Source organism: Fringilla coelebs (genome assembly GCF_963513975.1).
Source record: "Fringilla coelebs genome assembly, chromosome: 3".
In the NCBI taxonomy this organism is placed as follows: Eukaryota; Metazoa; Chordata; class Aves; order Passeriformes; family Fringillidae; genus Fringilla; species Fringilla coelebs.
Window position 1 is genome coordinate 64,884,592 of NC_140030.1, and position 25,244 is coordinate 64,909,835.

A 25,244-nucleotide genomic window follows, 5' to 3' on the forward strand; every position below is an offset into this window, starting at 1 on the left:
ATTTCTCCACACCTTTCTCTAGGGAGTGAATTAATGCTTGGGACAGGAAGTAAAGATGAGGCAGCAGCTGAACTGTTGCAAGGAGAGGTACAGGAAAGGGGAAGCGTAGTGGCTCTGACAAGTAGCTCTGCTTCTTCCTTCCCGTCTCCTTGAAAGCCTGAGAAAACATGTGGATGTCAAGGATCCATCAAGGTGCCTCCATTTTAGGTCTGAAAAAAGCAGACCTGAAATGGAGATTTTGTTATTTGCAAAATCACTGTCAAGAGCTTATAAAGCTGCTACATCCTCATCACAGCTGCAGAGGCACGCAGCAGAAGAGGGTTCTTCTGTGTCCTTCTACTCATCTGGCCCAGGGTGGCCTTGACTTTGAAAGGTTAAGGCGCAGAATTACCTGGCATTGGGATACTGGATGGGATACACAGGAACAGCAAGGTGACAAAAACTGCAGTCTTCATCCCACTCAGCAAACTTCTATTTTTTTAAGTACATATACATTTAGGTTATTTCCAAGAAAGAATAAAGCCTCCCAGTGTAAGTTAGGACTCCCCTACGTGTATGAGCTCAGTGTGCTGTTTCTGGAACACTCCACAGAGTGAACACCTCGTGTTTTTTAAGAAATGGGGAGCGAGCACAAGTAGCAACGTGACGAGCTGGACGGTACTTTCCGAGCAGCTGGGGCTGGCAGGTATGGCCCAGCAGCAGCACTTCAAACAGAGCATTGACAAAGCCAGCTCGGCATCGCGGAGCACACCATCTTCCTCATTGCTGGGGCCGCGGCCGGGCCGGCGCCGCCGCAGCCGCCAACCCACGCTTCCGCGGGTCCCCTCCTCCCCTTCCCCGGCGCCCCCCGGCCGCCGCCCGGCCGTGACCCCCCGGCCGCCGCCTCCCCCGCACTATCATTGCCGGGCATCCCGCCCCTTCCTGCCGGCGCAGGCGCCGCAGCGGAGCGGGGCGGGAGCACGCCTAGGCGTGGGAGCGCCGTGGGGCTCTGTGTGCGGGGCGGCCTCCGCTCGGTCCCCGCCGGGCGCCATGCGGGTGCCGCTGTCCCTGCTGGCTGTCGCGGCGCTGCTGGCGCCCCGGCAGAGCGCGGCTTCCCCGGGGGAGCAGCCGCCCGCAGGTAACGGGCGGGGCGGGACGGGGGATGGGGCGGCCCGGGCGGGTCGACCGGCTGATGGGCAGCACGGGTCACCTGCGGGGCGGCGGCACCGGCACCGGCCGTGCCGCGCCCTGCCTTGCCCCGGCACCCTCCGTGACCGAGCGCCGCCGGTGGGGCCGCGTCCCCGCGGGGCTGCCGCCCGCCGCTGCGGGTGCAGGGAGCCGTCGGGGCAGTGCGAGCGGCCGGGCGGCGGCGGGAGGAGCCCCCGTTGCCCGGGGCTGGGCCGTGCTGCCCCGCCGAGGGCGCCCGGCCGCGCTCTCCGGGGTGTGCGGTTCAGCCCGGCCCCGGAGGCCGTGTGGTGGCGCGCCGGCGGCGCGCTGGTGACATCAGCCTGGTGTCGGCGGTTCGCGCATTTTGGCACGCAGAGCAGGAGCGGCGTGCGCGTCGGACAGGCCGGCTCCGCTCTGCTTTATGACTTCGTGTGTACAACGGAGCAGAGAAACTGGGAAATTCGCTTCGAAAATGAGGAGCACAGGACAGGGGAGTGTAAAGAAGGTACCGGGATCGTGGCCCGGGACGCGCACATTTTGGCCAGGCACTCCTGGGGAGGAGTGGCTTGCCAACGGGGAACAGCGTCCTGTCTCTGTTTGCACGGCAAGTAAATTACGAAAGAAATTGTCAGGCTTACTAGTTTCGTGTTAAACTGGAAAAATTCATTAAAAACAGAGGTTGCTGTCGAATAATCAAAAGCGAACACGTATTTAATTTTTATTGAGGCTACTGAGAGCTGGCTGTGTGCCCAGGCTCCCTGGATTCTGCAGATGGAGATTTCTTGGAGTTAAGATTCATGCCCAGGTGAAGTGACTGAACTTGGTTGCCCCTGATCATGGGCCACACCATGCTTTGGAAGTCTGCTTAGCTTTGTCTGATATGGACTAGTGGTGCTAAAAACAGTGATCTTTTTTTGTCCCTTAATACTTTGCATTTTGAATATCCAGTTCGTTTGACTTGGTGTCTGATTATAACTGGCAAACTTTTCAGGGATACTATCTGTGTTCCCCATTGGATCAGTAAGATAGCTCGATATATTAAATATTGTCTTGTTTGCTCTTAGTCTCTTTGAAGTACATGGTTTAATTGCTAGTAAAATATGCCACGTCTACATTGTATTAAGCATTTTTAGGGTAAAAAACACAATACCAGTAAATCACTTGTCAAACAAACCTGCTATAATCCAGCCTAGTCCAGCACAACACTTAATCTCTGTAAGCATAGAGAGCAGTGCTGTGGTGTAGGTCATGTAACAGGCTGCCTAGAAGCAGAAAGCTCACTTTTCTGCATGCAAGTGCAGCAAACCCTCAGCTCAAAGGAGTAGAACCTATTTTTGAGTTAGGTTTTGAAAACTTCAGCAGTATTTTCTTGGTGACTTGCACTGAGCTTGGTCACAGCCACTATAAATAAACCCTTTTTTTTTTAGTGAACAAAAGCATCACGAAGGTAATTCTAATTGACAATTCTATGTATTGAATGAAAATGCTGGTTTTATATGCAATGACAAATAACATGCCCTTACTTTGTTATAATATTGATGCAAGTAGATGTGCTGAACTGCAGAGCAAGAACTAAGGTAGAAAGGGAAGTCTGACCCATGTTTATGATGCTGTCACATAGAATAGCAGAATGGGTCAGGTTGCAAGTGAGCACAGTGGGTCATCTGGTCCAACATTTTCCTGCCCAGTCATGGTCATTCTAGGGCACATGGCACAGGATAGCATCCTGATGGTTCCTGAGTATTTCCAGTGAGGGAGACTCCGCAGCCTTTCTTGGCCATCTGTTCCAGTGCTTGGTCACTCACATAGTAAGGAAGTACTTCTTCATATTCACATGGAGCTTTCTGTGCATTAGTTTCTGTCCATTGCCTCTTGTTCTGTTGCTTGGCACCACTTCTTTCACTCCTCCTTCAGATACTTGTAAATATTGATGAAAGTCCCCTGTTGTTTATCTCCTCATGAAACAGGCCCAGCTCCCTCAGCCTTTCTTCATAATGGGGATGCCCCAATTCCTTGATCAGTTTTGTAGCTCTCTGCTGGACCTGCTCCACAAGCTCCATGTCTCTCTTGTACTGAGGAGCCCAGAAATTCTGTGGCAACAGTTGTATGATTATTTTTTCCCCTTAAATCTTACAGGGCTTTCAAAGTGCCAGTAGTATAATACATATATCAAGGCTGAGTATGTAATGAGGAAATGTTCAGTCATCTTCATCTTCCGCTGTAGGACACCATTTTCCTTAGAAAAGGAACGAAGCCAGATAACCCAGCAGCAGTTGGAACACCTCCTGCATTTCCTGCAGCTGGGTGCCCAAAGTGCCTGCACTGACAGGCCTCTGACTCCACGGTGGAGCTGGGCACTTGTCGATGGGAACTCTCAGGCTGTATTGTAGTGTTGTGGAAGACAAGGTCTGTGGTCAAGGTGAAGAAGATTCAGAGGCTGTGGTAGCAGTTCAGGTACTTACTGCACGTTGTAAGCCACGTTTCCAAGGATGTGTGTAGTTCATTTAGGCAGCTGATTTCCTGTTATGCGTGAGAATCATGGTGGCCTTGAGTTGCTGTTTATGATTCAGATTACTGACATTCATGGCAATTTACTGTCAAGCTGCAAACAAAAACAAATTACGTGGTAGAAAGTGCTGTGTTTAGATATCATCTATTACAACTCTTCTCAGCTATAATAAACGGGATGAACACTCATAAAATAGATAAAGCAATATTTAGCTTGCATTATTACATCTGGTTTTTTGAGTGTCCATCTTGTGCAGCTGGCTGTGGTTTTTTTCAAGATGGTGGTCTCAGTCTACCTTTCCTCTTAGTACAGCTTACAACCTTGTGGAGATTTTTATCATAAACAATAATGATAAAAACTCCGTAGAGCAATGTCAAACCTCTGAGTCCTTAGAAAATAAAATTCTGTTGTAAATAGAAGCTGTAAAAATGCTCTATCTACTGTGTATAATGTTTATTCATGATACTTGGGAAATCATTTAAGTTCATTACAGTAAATATTTAAAAATTAATAGCTTTAAATTTTATGCCAGTCATTGTACTCAATTAATTTGTAAACTAATTCCTTTGTGGCTTTGAGGTCTTTCGAGAACTTCTGGTAGAACATTCTGCATAAAATGTTTTATATGCATTAATTTAAGCTTGTTTTCAGTAAATTTTTTAAAGTACCATCCAGGTATGGGAGTGACATTACAAGAGAAATGCATGTCCTGTGTTTCTTTTGGAGAGATAAATGAAAGTTGGCCAAGGCCAGCACATGCAAGCATTTTCACATACACCTCGTGGCTGCTGCCTCTTAAAAGGAAGCCAGTCAGCTAGCAGGTACAAAATTTCTTCATTACCTTGCTGCTTGGTGCTTCCCAGTCTCCCAACCAAGCACAGCCAACAGGCAACTTCCCTCCAGCAGTCTGGTAGGAGCAGGACCTGTTTAGTGCCTGGCCTGCCACACGTGCACAGAGAGGGGCCACGCTGACCCAGGTGTGCTGCCTTGAAGGGGAACGTGGCAGAAGGCAGAACCGCTGCTTGGTGCTCCTGCAGCCTGTGGTGAGCAGTGACCTCCTCCTGCTCAGTTTCAGTCCTGTAGTGCTGGGCAGTGCTCCTCACTCTCCTCTAGCCCCCAGATGGCTGGGCTCTGCTTTTAGTGCAGGCCAATTTTGTTTGATTTAGAAGAGATTGAAGTGAGGCTATAAATAATTAGGAGGACCGTTTTGTCAAGGTTTAACCAAACCCCACACAGCTGCTTGTTCACTCTATTGCCAGCAGGATTTGGGATAGAATCGTAAGGGTAAAAGCTGGAGAACTCGTGGATTGATATAAAGACAGTTAATAGGGAAAGCAAAAGGTGTGCACATAAGCAAAGCAAGGAATTAATCCACTGCTTCCCACGGACAGGCAGGTGTTCAGCCATCTCCAGGAGAGCAGGGCCCCATCATGGGTAAGAGTTACTTGGGAAGACAAACACCATCACTCCAAATGTCCGTGCTTCCTCCTTCTTCCTCCCACTTTCTGTACTGGGTGTGATATAGCACAGAAGGCAGTAATACCCTGGCCACTTGCCAGCCCGTGTGTATCACCATGGCTGTTCCTGGCATGTTCCCAGACACACTCCTGGGAGGTGATAAGCAGTACTGCAAGCAGTGAGAGCAAGGAGCACTGGACTCGAATGTACAGTCAGGAAAGGGAGCTTCAGAGCAAGCCACAGGAGCCTGCTCGTTACTAGCTAAACAGCACTAGCAGTTGTAAATTTAGTGTGGCACATCCTAGTCAAGTCTGTTGTTATCTCAAACCCTTTGAATCTCGAGTTGGGCCTCAAAAAAAACAAACAAAAGACAACTAAGGAAATGCAGCCTTCAGAGAATGACTAAATTCTTCTTATGTATTATTTTCATCCTTAGCATTGACTTGCTGTCTTCTGAATCCATCTTTCAGAGTTGCCTTTCTGCCACCTTTTTTTCTGTTTGGGTGTTTTTTCCAATGCATATGGCTGCACAGTACTGCAGAAGCATTCAAAGGTAGTGCAGATCTATCTGATCTTTTTTCTGTTTTCTTCATCTTCATGGGTGGCAAAAGCTACAGAGAGTGACTTTTTTGCATTTGTGAAGTCATCAGAGCTGCTACCCTTTCTGGCTGCAGTTTAACTGGATATGTGAGCTCAGGTCCCCCCCATGGGCCACTTCCATAAGACTCGGATTCAGTGATCCTTGTGGGTCCCTTCCAACTCAGAATATTCTGTGAATCTGTGAGCTGAAGCAACTGTAGGTAGAGTACAGGGCTGGCACAAGGAAGGCACACTTCCCCAGTCAGGGGCCCAGAAGGGACTGACTGCATACTGTTGCAGCTGTCTGTCTTTAAATGATGAGTTAACCGTGACTCTGTGGCAAAGTTCAAACTGTTGTCCCTCTTGGCCTGTTAAAGTGCCTTATAAGCAAGCCTATGATGTGTCACTTCAGGAATATAAGGATTGGTCTGTTTTTAATGGAAACCTAAAAAAGGAACAAACTTTGAAAGTACACTTTTACTTGTTATTTTTTCACAGTTTGTCTTTTCAAGCTTTCGGTTTGTGCTTTCAGTCTGTATTTCAGTGCCTAAATGATGTTTAAAAGTCACATATGACTTGAATGAACTTCTATGGCTGTTAGGGCCACTGTTGTCTCAGATAGCTGTACCATAAACTCTGTGTTGTGGATTCATCAGGCCCTGTTCTATTACGTGCATTTTTGCACTTCAGCTGTATTCCTCTTGCATAAGCAGTGCTGACAAATCCCTCTGTGTATGCAGTAGTGCCAGGATGAGGGAGGGAAATTCAGTCTTGCATAAGATGCAAGTATCGGGCTTTGAAGGCTGTCTGATTTTTACATCTCAGAAATGTCCCATTAATTGAATTAAGTTTTGCTTTAGGCAGTGCATTGCCAGCTACTAGTCAGCAGGAGCCTCCCCAAGCCTTAGGCAGACGATGGAGGGGTCCTAATGTAACATTTGCTACCTCCTTCAGTGCTCGGGGGTCAACCCCTTACGTTAAGCAGTTTTTTTAGTGAAATAGTACACAAAAGTTAACATTTTGTAAGGATAGCTACGCCGGCTTAAAAGCGCATATTTGAAGTAACGTTTATGTGCTTTCGCCTGTCTGTGTGCTTGACACCTCTTCTGTCAACTTGTCACCTTTTTTTTTCTTGTGGTTGTGAATTTGATGATTATGTTCCTCTTCTTCCAATAGCTGAAACACCACTCTTATTAAAGCAAACCACAGTATTGCTTGCAGAATGACCTATATTAAATCAAACCTTTGTGGTTGTCAATAGCATATCTCAGCCTCTACGTATCACTTTCAGTAATGTGTTATATTTGTGGTCTTGTTCTCAGGATGTGAAAATTGTTTACTTTCCCTATATATATCACAGAGTGAAGTTGTAGTACTTGCTTTGTGAACAAGAGCAGGTCTAACGTGAGTTCCCTCAGCATTTTATAAAAGCCACATTGAGAATACTAGGGGTGCCAAACCAGGCACTGAGAGGCTGAGTTGAAACAGTTAAATTCAGTTGAGTGACCTTAATTTCTTTTGTCTTCTCTTCCTGAGTGTCATGTGTCAGCCTTCAACATTCACAGGATGCTGTAATATTCCTTCCCTGGCAGCTGCTCCCTTGAGCTTGCTGCTTGATACTTTGCTGCACATGGGAAACTGTCAGTGTTGCTTTTTATTTTTGGATTGCTTTACTACATTACCTCTGATGTTGTTTGCTAAGTATGCTTCAAATGGGTTCCTTCAAATGGAGCTATGTTATAGCTTCAGTGTTCAAATTCCTTACAAATGTTTGTCTTTTATTTTGGGCATCATAGCTTACTGAAGATACTTCTGGAGTGGTAGAAGTATCACTGTTAGAATCCAGGCATACCCTAGGAGGCCTCTGGTGTTTTGGCCTTGATACTCCAGCTCTGGTGCCATGTCCCAGCCCATCCACTCCAATTCAATTTCTGAACAGCAAGGGAAATCTACAGGAACTGGCTAATCTCCTCTAACTGGCTAAACTCCTCTAACAGTCTTAGTACCTGTCTTGCTGTTGTATCTGTAAAAGACCAACACCAGGGGTATAATCATCACTGCTTAGGGATCTGATAGAGGCTGTCTGAAAGACTTGCTTTCAGTGGGCATGGATTATCTGATGTTGTAAAGAGGACAAAAGCTGTTTCTGGATGAGAGGTGAGTAATAAATTATCTTACAGGGCTCATAGGTGTTCATACTGGTGACAGATGAGCTCATTTTGGGGTAGTATTTGTGAGTTTTATGTCTAGCATGTTGTCTTTTCCAAATAATTTAGAAGTACATTTGGCTGTTCTTGTGTTTGCAAAGGTCTGTTTATCAAAGTGCAATTGTTCTCTTCATTCTAGTGCCTTCACCGACGGGGATTGTAGTAACATCTGAAAATTTCAAAACAGTTTTGCATTGGCAGTACCCACCTATGTCTGAAACTCCTCATTTTGTTGTGGAAATCAAGCCTTACAAGTAAGTTCTTACTATTTCATTATTTCCTATACCTGATATTCTCTAGAAGCACATAAAAGTAGTCAGTCCATGGTAAATTCTCTTGTTTCTATGCAGTGAAGTCACACAGGGTGAAGGTGGCTCAAGTGTAAATTAAGGTAAAATTTGTCAAGTAAAGAATGGTTGAGGTTGTCAGGTATCTCTGGAGGTCATCTGGTCCAAGCCTCTTGCTTGAGCAGGTCATCCATTTTTATGTCCAGTTGGCTTTTGAATATCCCTAGGGGAGGAGACTCACAGCCTCCCTGGGCAATTTGTGCCCTTACAGTTTTTTGTTACAGGCAGTGTATTGTACAAAATCGTTGAAATTGTATTAATTATTACTTGATCTGTTTTACAGTTTAGGTCACTATAAGGAGGTCTCAACCTGTGTGAACACTTCAGCTCATTCGTGTGATCTCTCAGAGGAAATATGTGACCCTTATGCATCTCATTGGCTTAAAGTTAAAGCTGTTGTTGGGTCACAACAGTCTGAATATGTTGAGGCAAATGAGTTTATTTTACAAAGGCATGGTAAGTTGTATCTAAACTAAACCTTGTAATTTTTTCCAAAAATTTAGAGAGTTAGTAATTACCCCTTTTGCTCTGTTACTGCATTGCATTTGGGAACATCTTAAAGCCAGGAGTCCAGGATGAAATGAAGCACGATGATTGCTTAGTAGGAGCTTCATGGTGCTTGCTAGCTCTTACTCTGTGGTGTCTGAGTATGTTTCAAAATGTCTAAAGGCAAGAAAGTGATGCTGATGGTGCACTCTGAATCATTCCCATGTTCCAGACACCACTTTAGGCTAGGAAACTGTCACCAGACAACATGGATCTTTAGGCATCACTGAAGTAGCAATGTATTGCTTGGCACTAGAATGCCATGTACTGATAGCTTCAGGTGTCTAGGTAATACTAAAAGCTGTAGCTGGATAACTAAGTTACTGGTTCTTCATGAAAATCCTTCAGGCTGCTTTGGAAAAAATCAGACTTGAACATCAGTACCGTAAAAGTAAATTTTGTGTCTACAGTCCAGTCTGGCAGGCCCTGGCATTGCATGGGCAGTGCAAAGGAAATGCAGCAGAGTCAGGAAAGACTGAGAGACTTCTTACAATGCTTGCTCCATTCCCAGCGTACAGCTTTCAGGGAGAGGCTCGCCCGTGAGATTCTGTCTGACCTGGGCTATGCTTTAACTAGAGCTGGATTTCTGCATTGCTGGAGCTGAAGGGGTGGAGTCCCTCTTTGCTTTCTGATACAATTCCGTTCCCACTCAACAGTCCTATTGAAATAGTGTCTGGTTTCTATGGTTTGACAGAGGGACATAAATCATGGTAGTAATGCTCAGTGTGACAGTTTCCAGAAAATTGGTAGCCATGTATGGAGAAAAGAGACAAAATCCTTTTCCCATTGAACAAGAAACTTGTGTTCAGTCAGACCATTAGACACAAAAAATTCACATAGGCCATTGCCATGGGAAATCAAAAGTTTGGAAACTTTGGATGCTCATGGTGAGATTTGTTTAGCTTTTCATATAGCCTTTGTTTCAGTGCAGTATTGTTTTTAACTGAGGTGATTTATGGTGGCATCTAGTCAGCAGGATCTTGTGTTTGGTTCTCATTCATGTATATGTTTAATTGCTGTTAGTTTTTTCTGTTGTCAGCTGAATTTTTATAGCCTTATGTGTGTAGGAAAGTGAAATTGCTTAACAGTGAAATTCATCATGGACAATCTGTTTCCATTTTAGAAGCTGATTAGTTAACGTATCCAAATGCCTCCATTACTTCTAAGCCACAGAGAGTCTTACCACAGCTTTGCAATATTCACAGCATGGAAATAAAGATGTAATTCTTTTCAAATCTCTGATGAATTTTGGAAAGCTAACAATAAATATCATATTTTATGTTAAAAGCTTTGGTCTAATAGCAATGGTGCAATGTATTGCAGGAAAAATAGGACCACCAAAACTGAATATCTCAAGACATGGTGATGAAATCCTGCTTGATATTCACCATCCTGTATTCCCTCTTTCTTGTATTGAAGACATTTATTCATCTCTTGCCTACGAGGTTACCGTTCGGAATAGTAAAAATGGGGTAGGTTCCAAAAACAAAATTTAAAATTAAAAACACTCGTTTACCTTAAATGCCAAACAAGGGATTTACACCTGTGATGCATGGAGCTAACAGGTAGTTGAACACTTAAAATGTTGAGCACATTACAATGAGATATGTGGGTGAAAGGTCTGTATTTTAGTTTTCCAAATGAGTGCTTGCAACAAAAATTAGATTATTGCATTTACTGTACACAAAAGTGTTACTGGATCACATGCAGCTGTTTCTGCATTCATGCAAACATTAGTAACTTAACTTGTGCCCCTCTCATTTGTCTAGAGAGACACTTCACTTAAGAAAATTGTCTTTCAAGGTGTTTATACCAGTTTATTTAGTAATTATGGAGGATGAAGGCAAGGAAAATTACAACAGGTGTGTTAACTTACAGTTAGCTTTTCATATGCATCCAGGTGCAAGTTTTATAAATGTGAATCTCTACTCTGAACAGCAGAAATTTTAGCTGGAAAATAGTATGCTCTGATTAAATATAGCATCTTAAGGTAGCTAGTAACCTGATGGTCACACAGCTTTTGCAAGGCATATGAGTCATGTGGGAAACACTTCTGATAGTGTTTTAACATTTTTGGGAGTAGTGGAAGGTACTGTAACATTGTTCTAGTGAGTCAAATGATAAAACATGTCTTCCATTCTTTTTTCAGACTGAAGAGCTCAAGGAGGACAACTGTACAATGCAAAAGTGTAGCCTCAAAATCCCAATTCTTCCTGAAAGTTCCACTTACTGTGTTTCAGCAATAGCAAATTTTGATGATCTGATGTTTGGCACTCCATCAGAGGAAATTTGCACTCCTGTTCCTCTCAGGCAGACATTGAGTAAGAGGATTCAAATGCTATGTTAAAAACATACTGAATCTGAAGACAGATCTGATCTAGCAAGTATTTGATGCTTGGGGTGCCTTTGGGAGAATAGAAAAAATAGGGAAAGCTTAGTCAATCTTTTCTATATGCACTTTGAGAGTTCAGACCTTTATAAATCATGTCTTATTTTCAAGTGACCCTGAATTTTTTGGGGGTGTTTTTCCTGTGTTGATATTACAAAACCTATTTCTATTGCACGTGAGCACTGGTATAATTAAAAAATCACAAATGGATCATTCACTGAGCTATATGGTTTTCATAGGCATTGTCTGTTCTGGCAACTGGCTTTTTGCTCAGCCTCATCACTGAGGGTAATGTGTATAAACTTTTAACTGGAAGCAACTATAAAGTCATTAAATTAAGATATTACTGTCTTTTTCTTAATTAAAGAGAACAAAAGGCAAACATTGTGGTTGTACTTCATCATGGCCTGTAATTTCAGCAAAGAGATAAAAGAGATAGAAGCAGTCTTCTTGAACACACAGGAGCAGCTGGATTAGGGAGGGCATTAAGGAGAGTCAAACTAGTGGAGTCCTACTGTAATCATTAACAATTCTGTGTTTGGAAAGAGATAATATTTTACTTTTATCGTACATAAACTTTGTGTAGTTATGTCAGTTAATATGCTATCATATAGAAGGTGTACAAATCTCATTATCTCCATCTGTCATCTCTAATGAACAAAAAATTAATTGCAAAATTCCTTTATTTCTCTAAAAATGTGATTATGTTTATATAAACTGAAAAGCTTCTGTCATTCTAATTTTTATTGACTCCATAAAAGTCTTATGGATTAAGTTTTCCTGAGTGAAAAAAGATAGTATATTGACAAATTAATACATTACAGCTAAGCATTCTGAGCTATTACAATTTCTGAAATTATTCTAAATGATAGAGCAGTGGCTTATTTTTCCAAAAGTCATAGTAGATTTTGCTTTAACTTCTTAGGTACACAGGGTATCATCATTCTGTGTGTTGTTATTGGGATCTTGACGGTAATACCGACAGTATATTGTGGCTGCAAGAAACTAAGGAAAAACAACATACAGCTGCCTAAGTCTTTGGTAAGTTCTGTAACTACTGCATGCTTATGCCAGTCTCTTGAGTTTGGTTGGTTGGGTTTTTTTGGCTTTTTTTCCATGGTCTTGTGGATATTTAAAATTTATGCCAGTCTAATAATCTGATAGCCTTTGCAAGCAGATGCCTCTTGGTTTTTTAGGGTTAGACTTCAGTCTTTAACTGAAGTAGCAGTAGTTGGTCTAATTTCAGAACTTGGTTCTTAAAAACTCCATGTGTGCATACCTAGGCAGGTTTGTGTTCACTCTAGTAGCAGAGCACAAAGCCACAGAATCACTGACATGAGAAGGTACTTTTTGAGGTCATCCACCCAAAGCCTTTTGCTCAAGCACAAGAGCAGGTTAGCCATGAGCATATCCAGATGGCTTTTGAATACCTGCAAGGAAGGGGACTCCACAGCTACTGTGGGAAATCTATCCAATGTTAAACCACCCTCACAGTTTTTCTTACATTCAGAAAAAAATTTGTGTCGTTCAGTTTGTGCCCATTTCTCTTTGTCCTGTCACAGGAGCCGTGAGATTCCTTCATTAAACAGTAGTATTGGCAATTCTGCTAATTGCTACAATAGTGTTAGTAATGTGCAGAGTAAGGGGAGGGAGTAGTAGTTCTGTAGGAAGAGGGAGGAAGGGCATGGGGAAGTCTGTTCTCACACTGAGCAGTCACAGGGAAGAAAAGTCAACAGCTGCTCTATTTTAAAAACTTCTGTAGCTATTGTTAGGAAACAGAGTGGCTGTTCTTTAAAGAGCAGCAGCACTCCTTGGTTTCTTGTCAGGCCAGAGTGGAGTATCTAAGAACTACTGTTGAAATGTTCTCCTGTTAGGCACAAGGAATGAACTACCACAACTTCAAAGAGCTGCCATCTGAGGCAGTGGTAAACAGAAATCACATCAAGGGTATCTTCTCAGTGGATGGAGGAGAGTAGACAATAATCTTCAATTCCATGGTCTGGTCTTCAGTTTCAAAACCCTTTAAGATGACCTCTCCATAGTGAGTGCCCAAGATTCCTCTGGAATTTGTGTTCTTTAGAATAGAATATCAGGAGGCGAGATTGCTCTGACTAAATGGAGATGCCAAGCCAGAGGTGCTTCCTTTGTAATAAAGCAGTGATCTAGTCCACCAGCTTGTGCAGCACATGACTAATCTTGTTCTGAAATTATATGCTCTTCTGGTCAGACAAAACGCTTTCTAAAATTCCTGTTTCCACAGACTGTGATGAACCCAGGGGACTAGTTTGGAGGTAGCCATTCACACTGTAGGCTATAAAAAATCAGATGAGAGAAACCTCTCTGACATCTCCATCTAGGCCCCAATATCAGAGCAGAACCAGGAGATTTTTGTCATGTTCACACCAGGGTGTACTTCTCTGAATATGTAACTCTGTGTCCTATGTACATGCAACAGTAGTTTCTGTGAAGACCATTCATGTAGCAAAAGATGGCTCTGCAGGATTCCAGGGCTGTAATCAATGGATCCAGTTCTGTACTCAGAGGATCCTTACTTATTTTGGCTTTCCAGTAGCACTGTGATATCTGATTTAAAGGATTAGGAAGCAGAATATCACAAATAGAATGTGTGCTCCTTAACACCTGTGAGCTTCCTGATGCATGCTCCAGCTTCACACTTGAGCTCACCTTGAGAAACTCGTGTGTGCCCATATTCTCATTTTACTGGGCTAGATGTTACTTTGTGGTTCCTAGGCTCCAGTACCACAGTATGGTTCACATGTTACATCATATTTTATTGCTAAGGAGCTGCATAAAGCCTTTAACTATTTATAAATATTGTTAGCTAGGTGATCAGGCACTGAGACAAGCTCCCCTGGGAAGTGGTCACTGCCCAAATCCTATTCCAGGAGCATTTGGCCCATGCCCTGAGATGTGTGGTTTAACTCCTAGGTTGCCCTGGGTGGAGTCAGGAAGTAGACACCTATTCTTGTTGGTCCCTTCCAACTCAGGATATTCTGTATTTCTCTCCACTTACAATGAAGACTCTAATGACAAATATAAGTTGAAGAGCTCATAGAGGTAGTTTCAGTATAGGTGATGTGAATACTGTGGGAATGTTAAATGAGCAGTTAATAACAAGCATAATTATTTTATGGTTAATCATTTAAAGTAATGAACAAACAATTTAATTAATATGAACGATAAATTTAATTATATGACATTATCTCTGTAGACTTAATGGCACTTGGAACCTGTCACTGACCTTTGAATATGTACTAGCCATTTCTTTTTGTACAGGTTATCATCATTGTGCCTTACCTGAGCTTGTCTGAAAATACAACATCTAGAGAGTTTTTCCATCTGTTAAAAGGCTGGGCAAGATTTCCTACCTTAGGACTGCTAATTTTCTGTGATCTCCTTCCTGGCACCTTTAAGTAGATGCTAAAACATCATTTGAGTGACTTCCAGCAATTTGGAGTTTTCCAACAGAAGGGAAAATGGGAAGGAGCAACCATTGAGCAGCTACCTTTGCGAGTCTTACATAGTCAGAGAAAAGAAAAAATTCCATTGCCAATTGGAGCTCCAGAGCTTTTATACTGTATTTCTGTGCTGTTTGTGACTCCCAAGAACTGCATATCAGTCATGTCTTGGTCCTACTTCCACAGTGCAGCTGTCATTTGATACAGGCAATGAATGATTGTCTTCATCAGAAAACATGTTTGTTTAAATGTTTAATTATCATTATAAACAGTAGGATCCTACCAGGAATAAGCATATGTGAGATAGGACAGATTCCTTTACAAGATGTCATGTCAGTCTTCTGCCTGGATCAAAGGAATCTAATATTTCAGCAGTTCAGCTGTAGTTAAAACTCCCTTTCATTTATCTCACAGAAAGCATTGCAGAAGGCTGTCTCTTTCCACCCATTGTCTTCAGTCATTGCCATTTGTCCTGTGGCTGTTCCTGTACTAGCTTTTTGTTTTAAGATTTGTGATAAGGATATACCCATTTTTAAAGGAACCTGACCATAATTTTCTCATGTGCTGTGGGCGTTCTCTCTCTGCTTTAACTTCCCTGTCTTTTTCTTCAGTGTCTTTTGTCTTTGAATGGTGGCAGATATTTTTGGGAGTAGAAAACATTTACTCTCAAGAGAAAAGTGAAAGTTGAGTCTTACTTCAATCTGCTTTTCTGTTTTCTGCTGGTGGTTTTTCTGGTTCTGACAGGAATGACAAGGCTTTGCTCTTTGGTTATAAAACAAATACTTTTGATGTGGAGAAACTATTTGTTCCTGTAAATATTGACTCACACTTGCCACAAATAATTGTCATCTTATAAGAGAGAAGCTGCTTCATTGTTTTTGTGAGAACTTTTTTTTCCCCCCTGTGAGCATCTATAGGGGGCAGTAACATAGTCTTCTCTTTATAAATTTACTTAGCATTAATATTTTGTGGAGCCATGCAAAGACCACAAAGATTTTTGCCATCATCCTAATAAGATTTGAAATGGAGTTCTCAAACTCTCCTTCATTAAATGTGCACCTAAAAATTACTTGAAACTCATAGGTGGACACATCATTAGAAAAAGAAGAAAGAATTAGTAATTACCTTAGCTGTTATGGATTCCTTGGGTTATGTTATTTATCTATGTCCTTGAGCCTGACTTCCAGCAGTGTGTCTAGTCTGTTGAGACAGTGAAAGACCTGAAAGCTCAGGTGCTGTTATTGGAGACAGGAAGTTATGTAAGTCCTGCACATGCCAGGAAATACTGCTGATACCCATCACTGGCTGTCAGTTTGCTCGGTAATGTGAATAAAAGAAAAATATTAACTTACCTATAGTAAATACTTTTCTTCAAATAGCAACCGTATCATAATTACCCTTGTTACTTAAGATCTTTTGAATGTTACTGTAATAGGCATTCAGTTACTGTAATAAACTGATTCTTATCTTTGAAGCTAGAAACAACTGCATGAGTTGCTAAATTGTCTTGTACTTATGACTCAGTGGCTTTTAAAAAACCTTTTGATACCGGGAAACACACTGGAGTTTTTTCTTCTGATCGCTTCCTTCTTTCATGAATGGGAATAGGAGTGTCTTTGCACCATCTTGCCTTGGTCAGAAACTTGTCAAGAGAAAAATGGGTTTCCTTTTTTGAGAAGTCTTGGATGTTGTTGTACAGAGAATATGCATTTTATCCCCAGTCTCAAAGTATTGCCAGCACTCACTATGAAATGCTGGACCTGTGTAGAATGCAAGGTGATCCCTTAATACATTTTAGGATTATGATTTTTTAGAGCTGTGTGAAAATCCTAAAAGGACAGAAACAAGAACTCACTGGGTTTTGTTTTTAACTTCTGTTTAGCCTGAACTGGTATGGGGAGAAATGGAAAGCTGAAAATGCAGCTTTTGACCATGGTTTCTGTAATACTTTGTTGTAATTCACATTCCTCAAGTATTCCACCTTACACAGAGAATTACCTTCTCTTGTCACTTGCTGTGTGATTATTGGAGTCAGATGTTTGCTAACTCCCACCCCAAAAAACTATAGATGCTGGTCCCTTCAAGATCAGTGTTGTATAGCATAAGTACCCAATATTCTGGATATATATCCAATATACTTGTATAAAGAGATACTCAAAAAGTGTATTAATCCTTTATGGTGTTCTTAACATTTTCAGTATCTGCCCATTATTGATTGTAATCTGTTACTTGCAACTAACTTTTAAGCATCTGCTTCTTATGGTTTCCATGAATTCTCATGGAAATGACTCTGAATATTCTTTATGTAGTATTCTGTTTCCATAACAGAAAATGAAGATCTGGAGACACTGATGGTTGAGTGGCAGCTAGTTGTAGTGTGTCAGGAGCCACCTGAATTCACTTTTCAGTGGCAACCCTTGATTTCCCAGGGGATTGCCTCACCTTAGTGATGTTCACACACTAAGCTGTTTGTGCAGCTAACTTAGATGACCAGTAACTGCTCTTCAGGGGGTGTTTGCTTGACTTATGATGGTGTTTTTCAGCTGGTTGGTTTTCCTAAATTGTGATGCTTTTATTGATCCAGCCTTAGCCACCCAGTAGCATCAACAGGTATTGGGGCTACTGAAGGGTAAGGTAATCAGACTGAAGTGAGAGGTGAAAGCAGTTTATAATGAAGTCAGCATGCTCTGAAGGTAGGAATGTAAAGCTACAGTCTCACAACCTTTTAATCAGAGGCAGATTGAATCATCTGGTTTTGATGGCCCTCTTGGTTCTTACACTACTACAGACTGGGAGGTTCTTTGTGTCTGTTGGTAATTTTTCTTAATATTATTTTACTTTGTCTTTCCTTCTCCTGTATACATCTCTTTCTTCCAAATTTGCCTCCGTCCAAATTTTCAGGCAGATTACTTTTTTACAAAGTATCTGAAAAAACAGTGATTGTATATTTCATTAAGAAATTCACAGATCTGTAATACTTGATATTGTGTGATACACATACATAGTGAATTACAAAATTTGTGAAAGGACACTATTAACTCTCCCTAGCCATTCTGTTATCTTTAGGGAACACCATCAAATAGCTGAAAATTTACCTTACTTTGTTTTTCATTTGTATGTACTCTTGAAAAGACATTAAAAAAATCTAAATAATCTAAGCAGCCTGAAGGCATATTGTAATTGTTTAAAACAAGCTGGGGACTGGCCGTTGAAAGAATTCATATGATCAACCTGTAGAGGGATTTCAAAGTGAAACATGAAAGTTTGTTGCAGCATTGAGGGACTGCTTAGTGGCTCTGTGAAAGAAGTTGAGAGACTTCAGCATAGAAGCTGTTACTGGGTGTGTTGTTCGCTTCCCTCCTGGCTGGGACAGGTGCCAGAAATTATCATAGGCAGTGTACATTACACTCATTAGCTATAGAGTATGAAAGGTTTCCCCAGCTGAAAAGTATTACATTGTCTTATTGTTTTGCTGTTTTCCTCTATGTTGGAAACTGCACAATGTAGTGGGGTGACATGAAATGGATTTGATCCTTGCAAATATGCTTGCCCAAAGTCAGCATTTTTGAGATCTTGCATATAAATGTTACTGGAACAGTTAAACTCATGGACATAGGCCAGGGAGTGTGCCAGACTTTAATTTTGCAGTTTTGTTTTAGAATTGGTAGTAGTGATGGTTAATTTGTTTTTATCAACTTACATATTTTTCCAACTTTTAAACTCAAAGTTGGTTGTTTTGTTTTGTTTGTTTTTTTCCATTTAGGTCAGTGTGATGAGAAACCTGAACTCAGGCACCCTAATGGTGGGACCAAGATCAGAGGGGAAGTATATGTGTGTAATATCAAGCCCCTCGGAGCTGCCAGTGAATGGTGAAGTAACCTTGCTGGAGATAGAGCCAAAAGAACAAACTGTTAGTCCTGTGAGTTACTGTGAAGAAGAGTCTTCTGTCCCTTCCCCGGAGGCACCAGCCGAAGCAGAAGAGGTGCCTGTGCAAGAAAGCACAGAGGAGGTCTCTTTTGATGCTGATGAACAAAATTGCGAAGGAAAAGAGAGTTACTTCGTTTCTAACAGTTGCCAAATGGATGTATGCAGTAAGTCTTCAGGGTCAGAGGTTCCTACCACGGAAACACAGCAAACAGTCGTTCCAAGCAGCTGCTTCAAGTTTTCTGGCTATGACAAGCCTCATGTTCCGTTGGATGAGCTGTTGATAGATGTTGGTGAAGAACAGCCTGTGAATGCTTACAGGCCAACTGAGTAGCCAGGATGAAGTGCTGAAGTGCTTAACCACAACTCAGAAAGAGCAGCATTACTAAAGCTTATGGAAAGTCTGGGTTAAATTGTGAACATCTACAAGTTGTACTCGTTCTGATCAGTGCACAATTGAAAACAGTACCTGAAAATGGCATAAAAAGTGTGGGGAAATTTCATAATAACCACTTTTTCAAATGCTTTTATATATGATATAACTCATTATTTCCTATTTGGAATAGTGCCGTGTTTTTTAACAATACTCTATAGAAAACATACTCTCAACTATAAAGCAGCAGCTGTACCGTTATTCACTTCTGCTTCAAATCTTGTTCAAAATTAGTTCAATGAACATAATGCTTAAGAAATACTTCACTTGATTATGATAGACATGTGGAAGAAATGTTTGAGAATTTTTACCATTATGGGAGGTATCCTCTTGCTTATCTTTTTCTTTTGAAGAGTATTTTTATATTAAATGAAGTGCTCTTATTTCTTTTAAATAAGATTATGCCTATAAGCTCTTTCTGTATATCTTAAGAATTTGATTCCATGTCAAAGAAGTAATAGCCATAAACTAAGAACACAAGAAGTTCACCTCAATGAGGAAGAACTTTGCATTGAGGGTGGGTGGCAGAGCACTGGAAGGGGCTGCCTAAGGAGATCATGGAGTCTCCCTCTCTGAAGACATTCAAAACCCACCTGAACTCATTCCTGTGTCAGCTGCTCTAGGTGACCCTGCCTTGCCAGCAAGGTGGGCTGCATGATTTCCAGAGGTTCCTTCCAACCCTAAGAATTCTGTGAATTTGCAGTCTTTGCTGTTAACTTCAGTGCCACAGCACCTACGATGACCTAGTGGTGTGAGTAACCATGTCACGATCTGGCAGAATATATTAGCAAGCTGACTGATCATCACTGAGAAAAACAAGTCTAATGAGTGGTTGCACAAATTCTTTAGAAAATGACCTCAAAATTCAAAAGCCTGGTTTCTTCTGGGACACTTCTATCTTAATTTTTAGAACAGTATGTTCTCTAAATAGAAATGAATAGTACTTCTTCCAAGCATGTTTTCTAGCAGGATGAAAATCACTGCTGTTTCCCCTGTTTTCATAACATAACTCAGGAACTACGTAAAATCACCCTCTAAAAATATGTCTCAATACAATAGAAAAATAGTGTGATTAAGTTGTACTTTGTAAGTTTTATTGTCATCTGACAGCCTTCTGAATTTTGTATCATAGAGTGGTAGTTTTGAAAACTGAGGAATAACAATTTTATATTGTTATATATTTTTTTCATATTGAAATCCATGCAATCCATTTATTTCCCTTTAATCAAGATTTGATAGGTATTTTCTATTTGTAGTAAATGTTTATAGGAATTATTAATGAAGTTTAGTTCAGGAAAAAAGAACGCTTTACGGGTATAAGTTGGTCCATTTACACAAAATTGTGGGTTTGTTTTAAAAGACATTTCTGTAGGATTATCAGAATTGTTAGCCTGTTACAGCAGGTGGCTTTAAGGGGAAACCAGTGTCCTTACATTTCTCAGTGACATGAGTATTCTTATTGTGAAGTTAGTTTATACAGCTGTTTCGGGAGTGCTCCTGTTCCTGTCTGTATCAGATATTGACCACAATGGTACAAAAGATTTTAAAACAATAGCTGTTTTTCCCATCACTACTCACAGGAAAGCAGCCGATTGGTTACCAGGGTATTGATCCTTTTAGGAAAAGCCAAATCAAGCAGGTGACTTTTGTAATTATGATGTCACAGAAAGCCCAGTCAGTAATTGTTAGCTGGCTGTGATTTGTTTTTACATTATATTCAGACATAGTGAGACCCCCTAGCAACTTTTTCAATGTCATGTTCTGGGTTGAGTTCCTAGAAGTCAGTGCTTATTGACTTACTGCTCAAATGCACTAGTGTGTAGGTCTCCCCATGGCAGAGGTGCAGAAAATAACACTCTTGGTGTTACAGGAGGGCTTTTTGAAAATCAGCATTAATTGCACTTGAAGCTTCAATTAAACTGACTTTCCAGGTAGTGATGCTGTTCATCACTGAAGCTCCTAGCTGTCTACAAAGTAGATGAGCAGCTGTGTCTTGTGCAGAGATTGGAGTTGATGTAATTTCTTTCTGAGTTTGGAGGTTTGTTGATGAATATGAATTGCAGTAAATACCTCAGGAATTTATAAATGTCAGAGAAGTGCCTAAGTTAAACTTGGCTCTGAAGGGATAAAGACAACATTAGAAACTGTAAAGTTAGTCTTGTTCTTTGGGAAGATGTTTCTGACCAGACAATTTGCTGAGTATTTTCTTTGCAGCTGCTCAGAGTATTTAACCTTGCACTTGGTGGCTTGTTTTCCTTCTGTCAGTCTTGTCAAAAAAAAAAAAAAAAATTAGTTGATGTTGTCCAAGAACATCAGGAATTAGCTCTGGCAGTTGCTGGATTTGATGTATCTGCCACAAGACCAAGATTCTGTCAGAAGCATGACATTTTTTTTTAATCAGGTTTACATTCTTAGCAGTGCATCAGGAAACCTTGGTGCTGTTAGAACTAAGACTTAGCATCTCAGGTTTGTGTGAGCTAAGTGTTTCATTGCTCTGGAAGATTTTCCTTTGCTTACACAGTGGAAGAGGAATGCAGATAGAACATTTTAAAACCAAGTGACTGTCTCAGGTTCTTGTCTCTTGCCCCTGCAATACAACTACATTGTACATTCTTCTGAATCTTTCAAATCACATGGAGTCAAGTGTGAGTAAAAGGACCCAGACAGGAGCTAGGCTATCATTAAGAACAGCAATGTTAAGATCAATAAGAAATGAGACAAAAATACATCATAACACTTGGGAAAAATTTTTCATGGCAGATAGTCACATGTATTGGAAAGGTGGTATAATTTTAGAAGCTGAAAATCAAGAACAGCAGTATGAGTGCTTTGCACTACATCACATATATATGCAACAGACCTGCTCTTGAAATAAAACAAGGTTAAATGTACTTTTAAATCAAAATTTCTGAGCTGTACATATAGAAGCCACTGAACTAGCACCATCCCTGCAGCCTCTCTTCTGTGTGCTGCATACTTACCTAGTGGCACAGGGATAGTTTAGATGTTTAAATTGCTCAGGCCAGCTTAGAGCTTTTCTAGTTGAGAATTAAAGAAGTTTTAAGGGTGCACAAAGCACAGGATTGTTTACTAGCTGTGACTAGCTGAAAATGTGAGGTCACAGTGAGACAAGATGTGGTTCTGGGTCAGTAAGTTCTGTTACTACCAGTCCAGTTTGTAGCAGTTGCCAGTAGTGGTATTGAGAGCTAAGAGTAGGGCAAGTCAGGGTGGTGATCTCTGTTTAGACACAATCCAGCAGCTTGCAGTGTGAGGATTTCTTGGGATGGGGATGGAAATGCCTTTCCAGCTACAGCTAGTTAGCCTTGCTTTTGCAGTTCTGTAATACCAAATATCTGAGCAATGTTGTTGGCAGCCTGTCAGGTAGTATTTATCTATACATTATCATCTAATTGAGTTTGTTTAATTGATTCATATTCTTGTGATTAGGTAGTTTCCTTGAACTTCTGAATATTCATACATTGCACCTTGAACCTGAATATGAAATTGCCTAACATTTATACACTGAAAATAATGTAATATTCCTGCCTTTTATAGGCCTATCAGCAATCCAGTATGGCACACTTATAAGATTTTGCCACTTCCAACCTTTTCAGCTGATTTGTACTCTTGTCCTGGCTGCTTAGCACTCCTCCCTTCCTCTCCCTTCAGGGTGATTTGGGTGATGAGGTAACACTCATTTTATCCTGTGAAAGAGAGCTTCACAAAACTTTAGCCTCATACTTGCCAGTATTTCTAAGAACTTCTTTAGTTCTTGTTCTTGGGTGGTTATTGTAATTTTTATTATTAGATCTGCAGTTAACAGTGAATTATTGTAGCAGTACTGTGTGCTGGCACAGAAACATCAAATCTGCTTTTGTGTGGTTTTCCACATAAGTCAGTAATATAGTTTAAAAAAAAAATAGAATTGTCAAATCTACTGACATCTGTGGAAACAAGACAGTTGCCTGGAAAAGATGCACATATTTTTAGGGTTTTTTTCATCCTTCATAGAAGATGGCAGAAAAAGAAACTTGCATGAGAAAACCTGTTTTTCTCAGGCTTAGGAATAGCCAGTTGCTCTGAAGGGGTTCTATGTAAACAGTTGAGTATTAGCAAGTAAGATGTTGTACTTGGCTCAAATTAATCTTAAAAAAACCAAAAACCCAAAAAGCAAAAACACACAACCAAAATGACAAACCAAATACAAGGCATCTTTTATCTTAGGAAAAAGTGACCTGTGTAGATTCCTTTAGTGTGTTTTTTTATAGTTCAGTCCTTTAACTATGAAGTTCTTGTTTATTAATACTCTTTCTATATTCTCTAAATGGATTCCATCATTGGGCTGAAATCTGTAATGAGATTCCTGTAAATACTGTACAGTTTAAATGTTTTTATATATAAATAAAAAAAATCTAAGAAGAAAAATGTGCGTCCTTGCCTCTTTATGACTTTGCTTTTGTTCTGAACACTAAATGTACTTTTGAAGCTCTCTCAGTTCATGTTACTTACATGGTGTATGCTTGAGCTTTATTGAGAATCAAAGCACTGTTTGGGGGAGATGTGTGTGGCCCATCTCTGTGTGTGTGGATGTGCGCAGCAATTCCTGGATCCTTCTGACCATCATCATCCTCAGCATTGCACTTTCTCTTTTGCCCTTTGATGCTGTTGATGCAGCCTGCAGTAACTTGGCCAGTCCTATTGCTTCAGCCTGGGGCTGCTTCCTTCTGTTCTATTTTAAAATTATGAACAAGTTTTAAATGGTCAAACCATTTGAATGGATTAATTGCTACAGAGAGGAAAGCTGGCCTTCCTTGGGACTTACTACTGTTCATTAGAAGTTTAAAGATCACAGAAGTCTTTTTTGTGTGATGTTTTAATTTCTGCTGTCCAGCCACAGCTTGAAAGAGGGAAAGCATTACAAGCAGAGCAAACAATGAGCAGGCAAACCAAGAGGTTCTGCCTGCCAGCTTGCTATGTGTCCTGCAAAATTAATCCTGCAGTTGTCACATCCTTGCAATGTTCACAGTACAGCAGTAAGAGTAGTGACTCTGATACAGTTTTTTTTTTTCTGTGCCAACATCGCTTGAATAACAAACTCAATAACATAGCATCCCTTCAGAAATGCCCTTTTAAAAAGAGTAAATAAATACAGTCCTTTCAGACTAAAAATACAGAGTGAAAAGAACAAAAGTATATACACTTTGTTTTCTTTCTGGGCATGACTGTTCTGTGTTATGTTCTGTAGCACATTTAAGTTTCTGGCAGCTCAGTTAATAGCAGGAAGGGTGGAGGGCATGTGCAGTTCCATTCCAGAAGACGGGAACTCTGTGTACTGTTGTGTGCCTTCTGCTGTCAGGTTTGGTAGAGTTGGGGCCTGTGCTAAGCTGCTGCAAATGTGATCAAGTGTGAGATAAATTATAACAAGGAAGGAAAGGTTGCAAAAGCTTGCCTGAATGGCTAGAGGGCAGTGGTAGCAAGGAGGTAGAGAGCATCTATGCCATTTTTCTCAGTCCCTTCTTCCATGTGGCTTCATCTCAAGTATCAGTCTGGCCTTGTATCAGCTTTTAATACAGTACTAATTTGTACTCACTCCCAAATCTGACTAGTAATTGCAATAAAGTACTGTGAATTTGGATGGTAAATTACAAAGAGTTAATTTGTCAATTGCTTCTGGGCGTGCAGCAAAACTGGCAAACAGAGAGATACACCAAACTTCATTTAAGAAGAATATGGAACAAAGCTTTTTTGTCTTTAAGAATCACGGAGTGATCTCATTGGTTAAACAGTCGTGTTGCAGTAGACTCGAAACTAACACCTCTGAGAAGTGTGAAAACCAGTTAAGTGTGAAGGGTCCTGTCCTGAAAAGCTCAGAACATTAATCCCTGAGTGTTTAGGGACTATCACACAAGATTTTCAACACTATATTTATTAAGGAAAACAAAAAAGGCTTGTAAAACAGTGTATATACAAATACAGTGGTAAAGATCATTGTCAGAATGGACTCCTTGGTCTAGAGTTTGCATTCCTTGGATGATGGTGAATGATACTGAGAATTCAAAAGACAATCACAGAACTGAGCCACAGGCTAGAAAGTGTGATGCTTGCAAATATCTCCTCGCAGAAGAGATGAATGAAAGGCAGATTCTCTTTTTTTTCCCTCGTATTTCTTTCTTCCCTTGGCCAGGGAAACCCCTGGAACCTGCATCTTTCCAGGTTTTATTGTCCAA

At 41.0% G+C, this 25,244-nt stretch overlaps 1 protein-coding gene across 1 annotated transcript; it reads left to right on the forward strand.

Annotated features, from left to right (window-relative positions):
* Window positions 1-957: 957 nt before the first annotated feature.
* IFNGR1 (interferon gamma receptor 1) lies at window positions 958-20,216 on the forward strand. Its single transcript, XM_084201877.1, has 7 exons — window positions 958-1,117; window positions 8,039-8,153; window positions 8,530-8,702; window positions 10,116-10,264; window positions 10,942-11,113; window positions 12,107-12,222; window positions 18,424-20,216. Exons 1-7 carry the CDS (start codon window positions 1,030-1,032, stop codon window positions 18,916-18,918), a joined length of 1,308 nt encoding a protein of 435 aa, XP_084058003.1. The 5' UTR covers window positions 958-1,029; the 3' UTR covers window positions 18,919-20,216.
* Window positions 20,217-25,244: the final 5,028 nt, after the last annotated feature.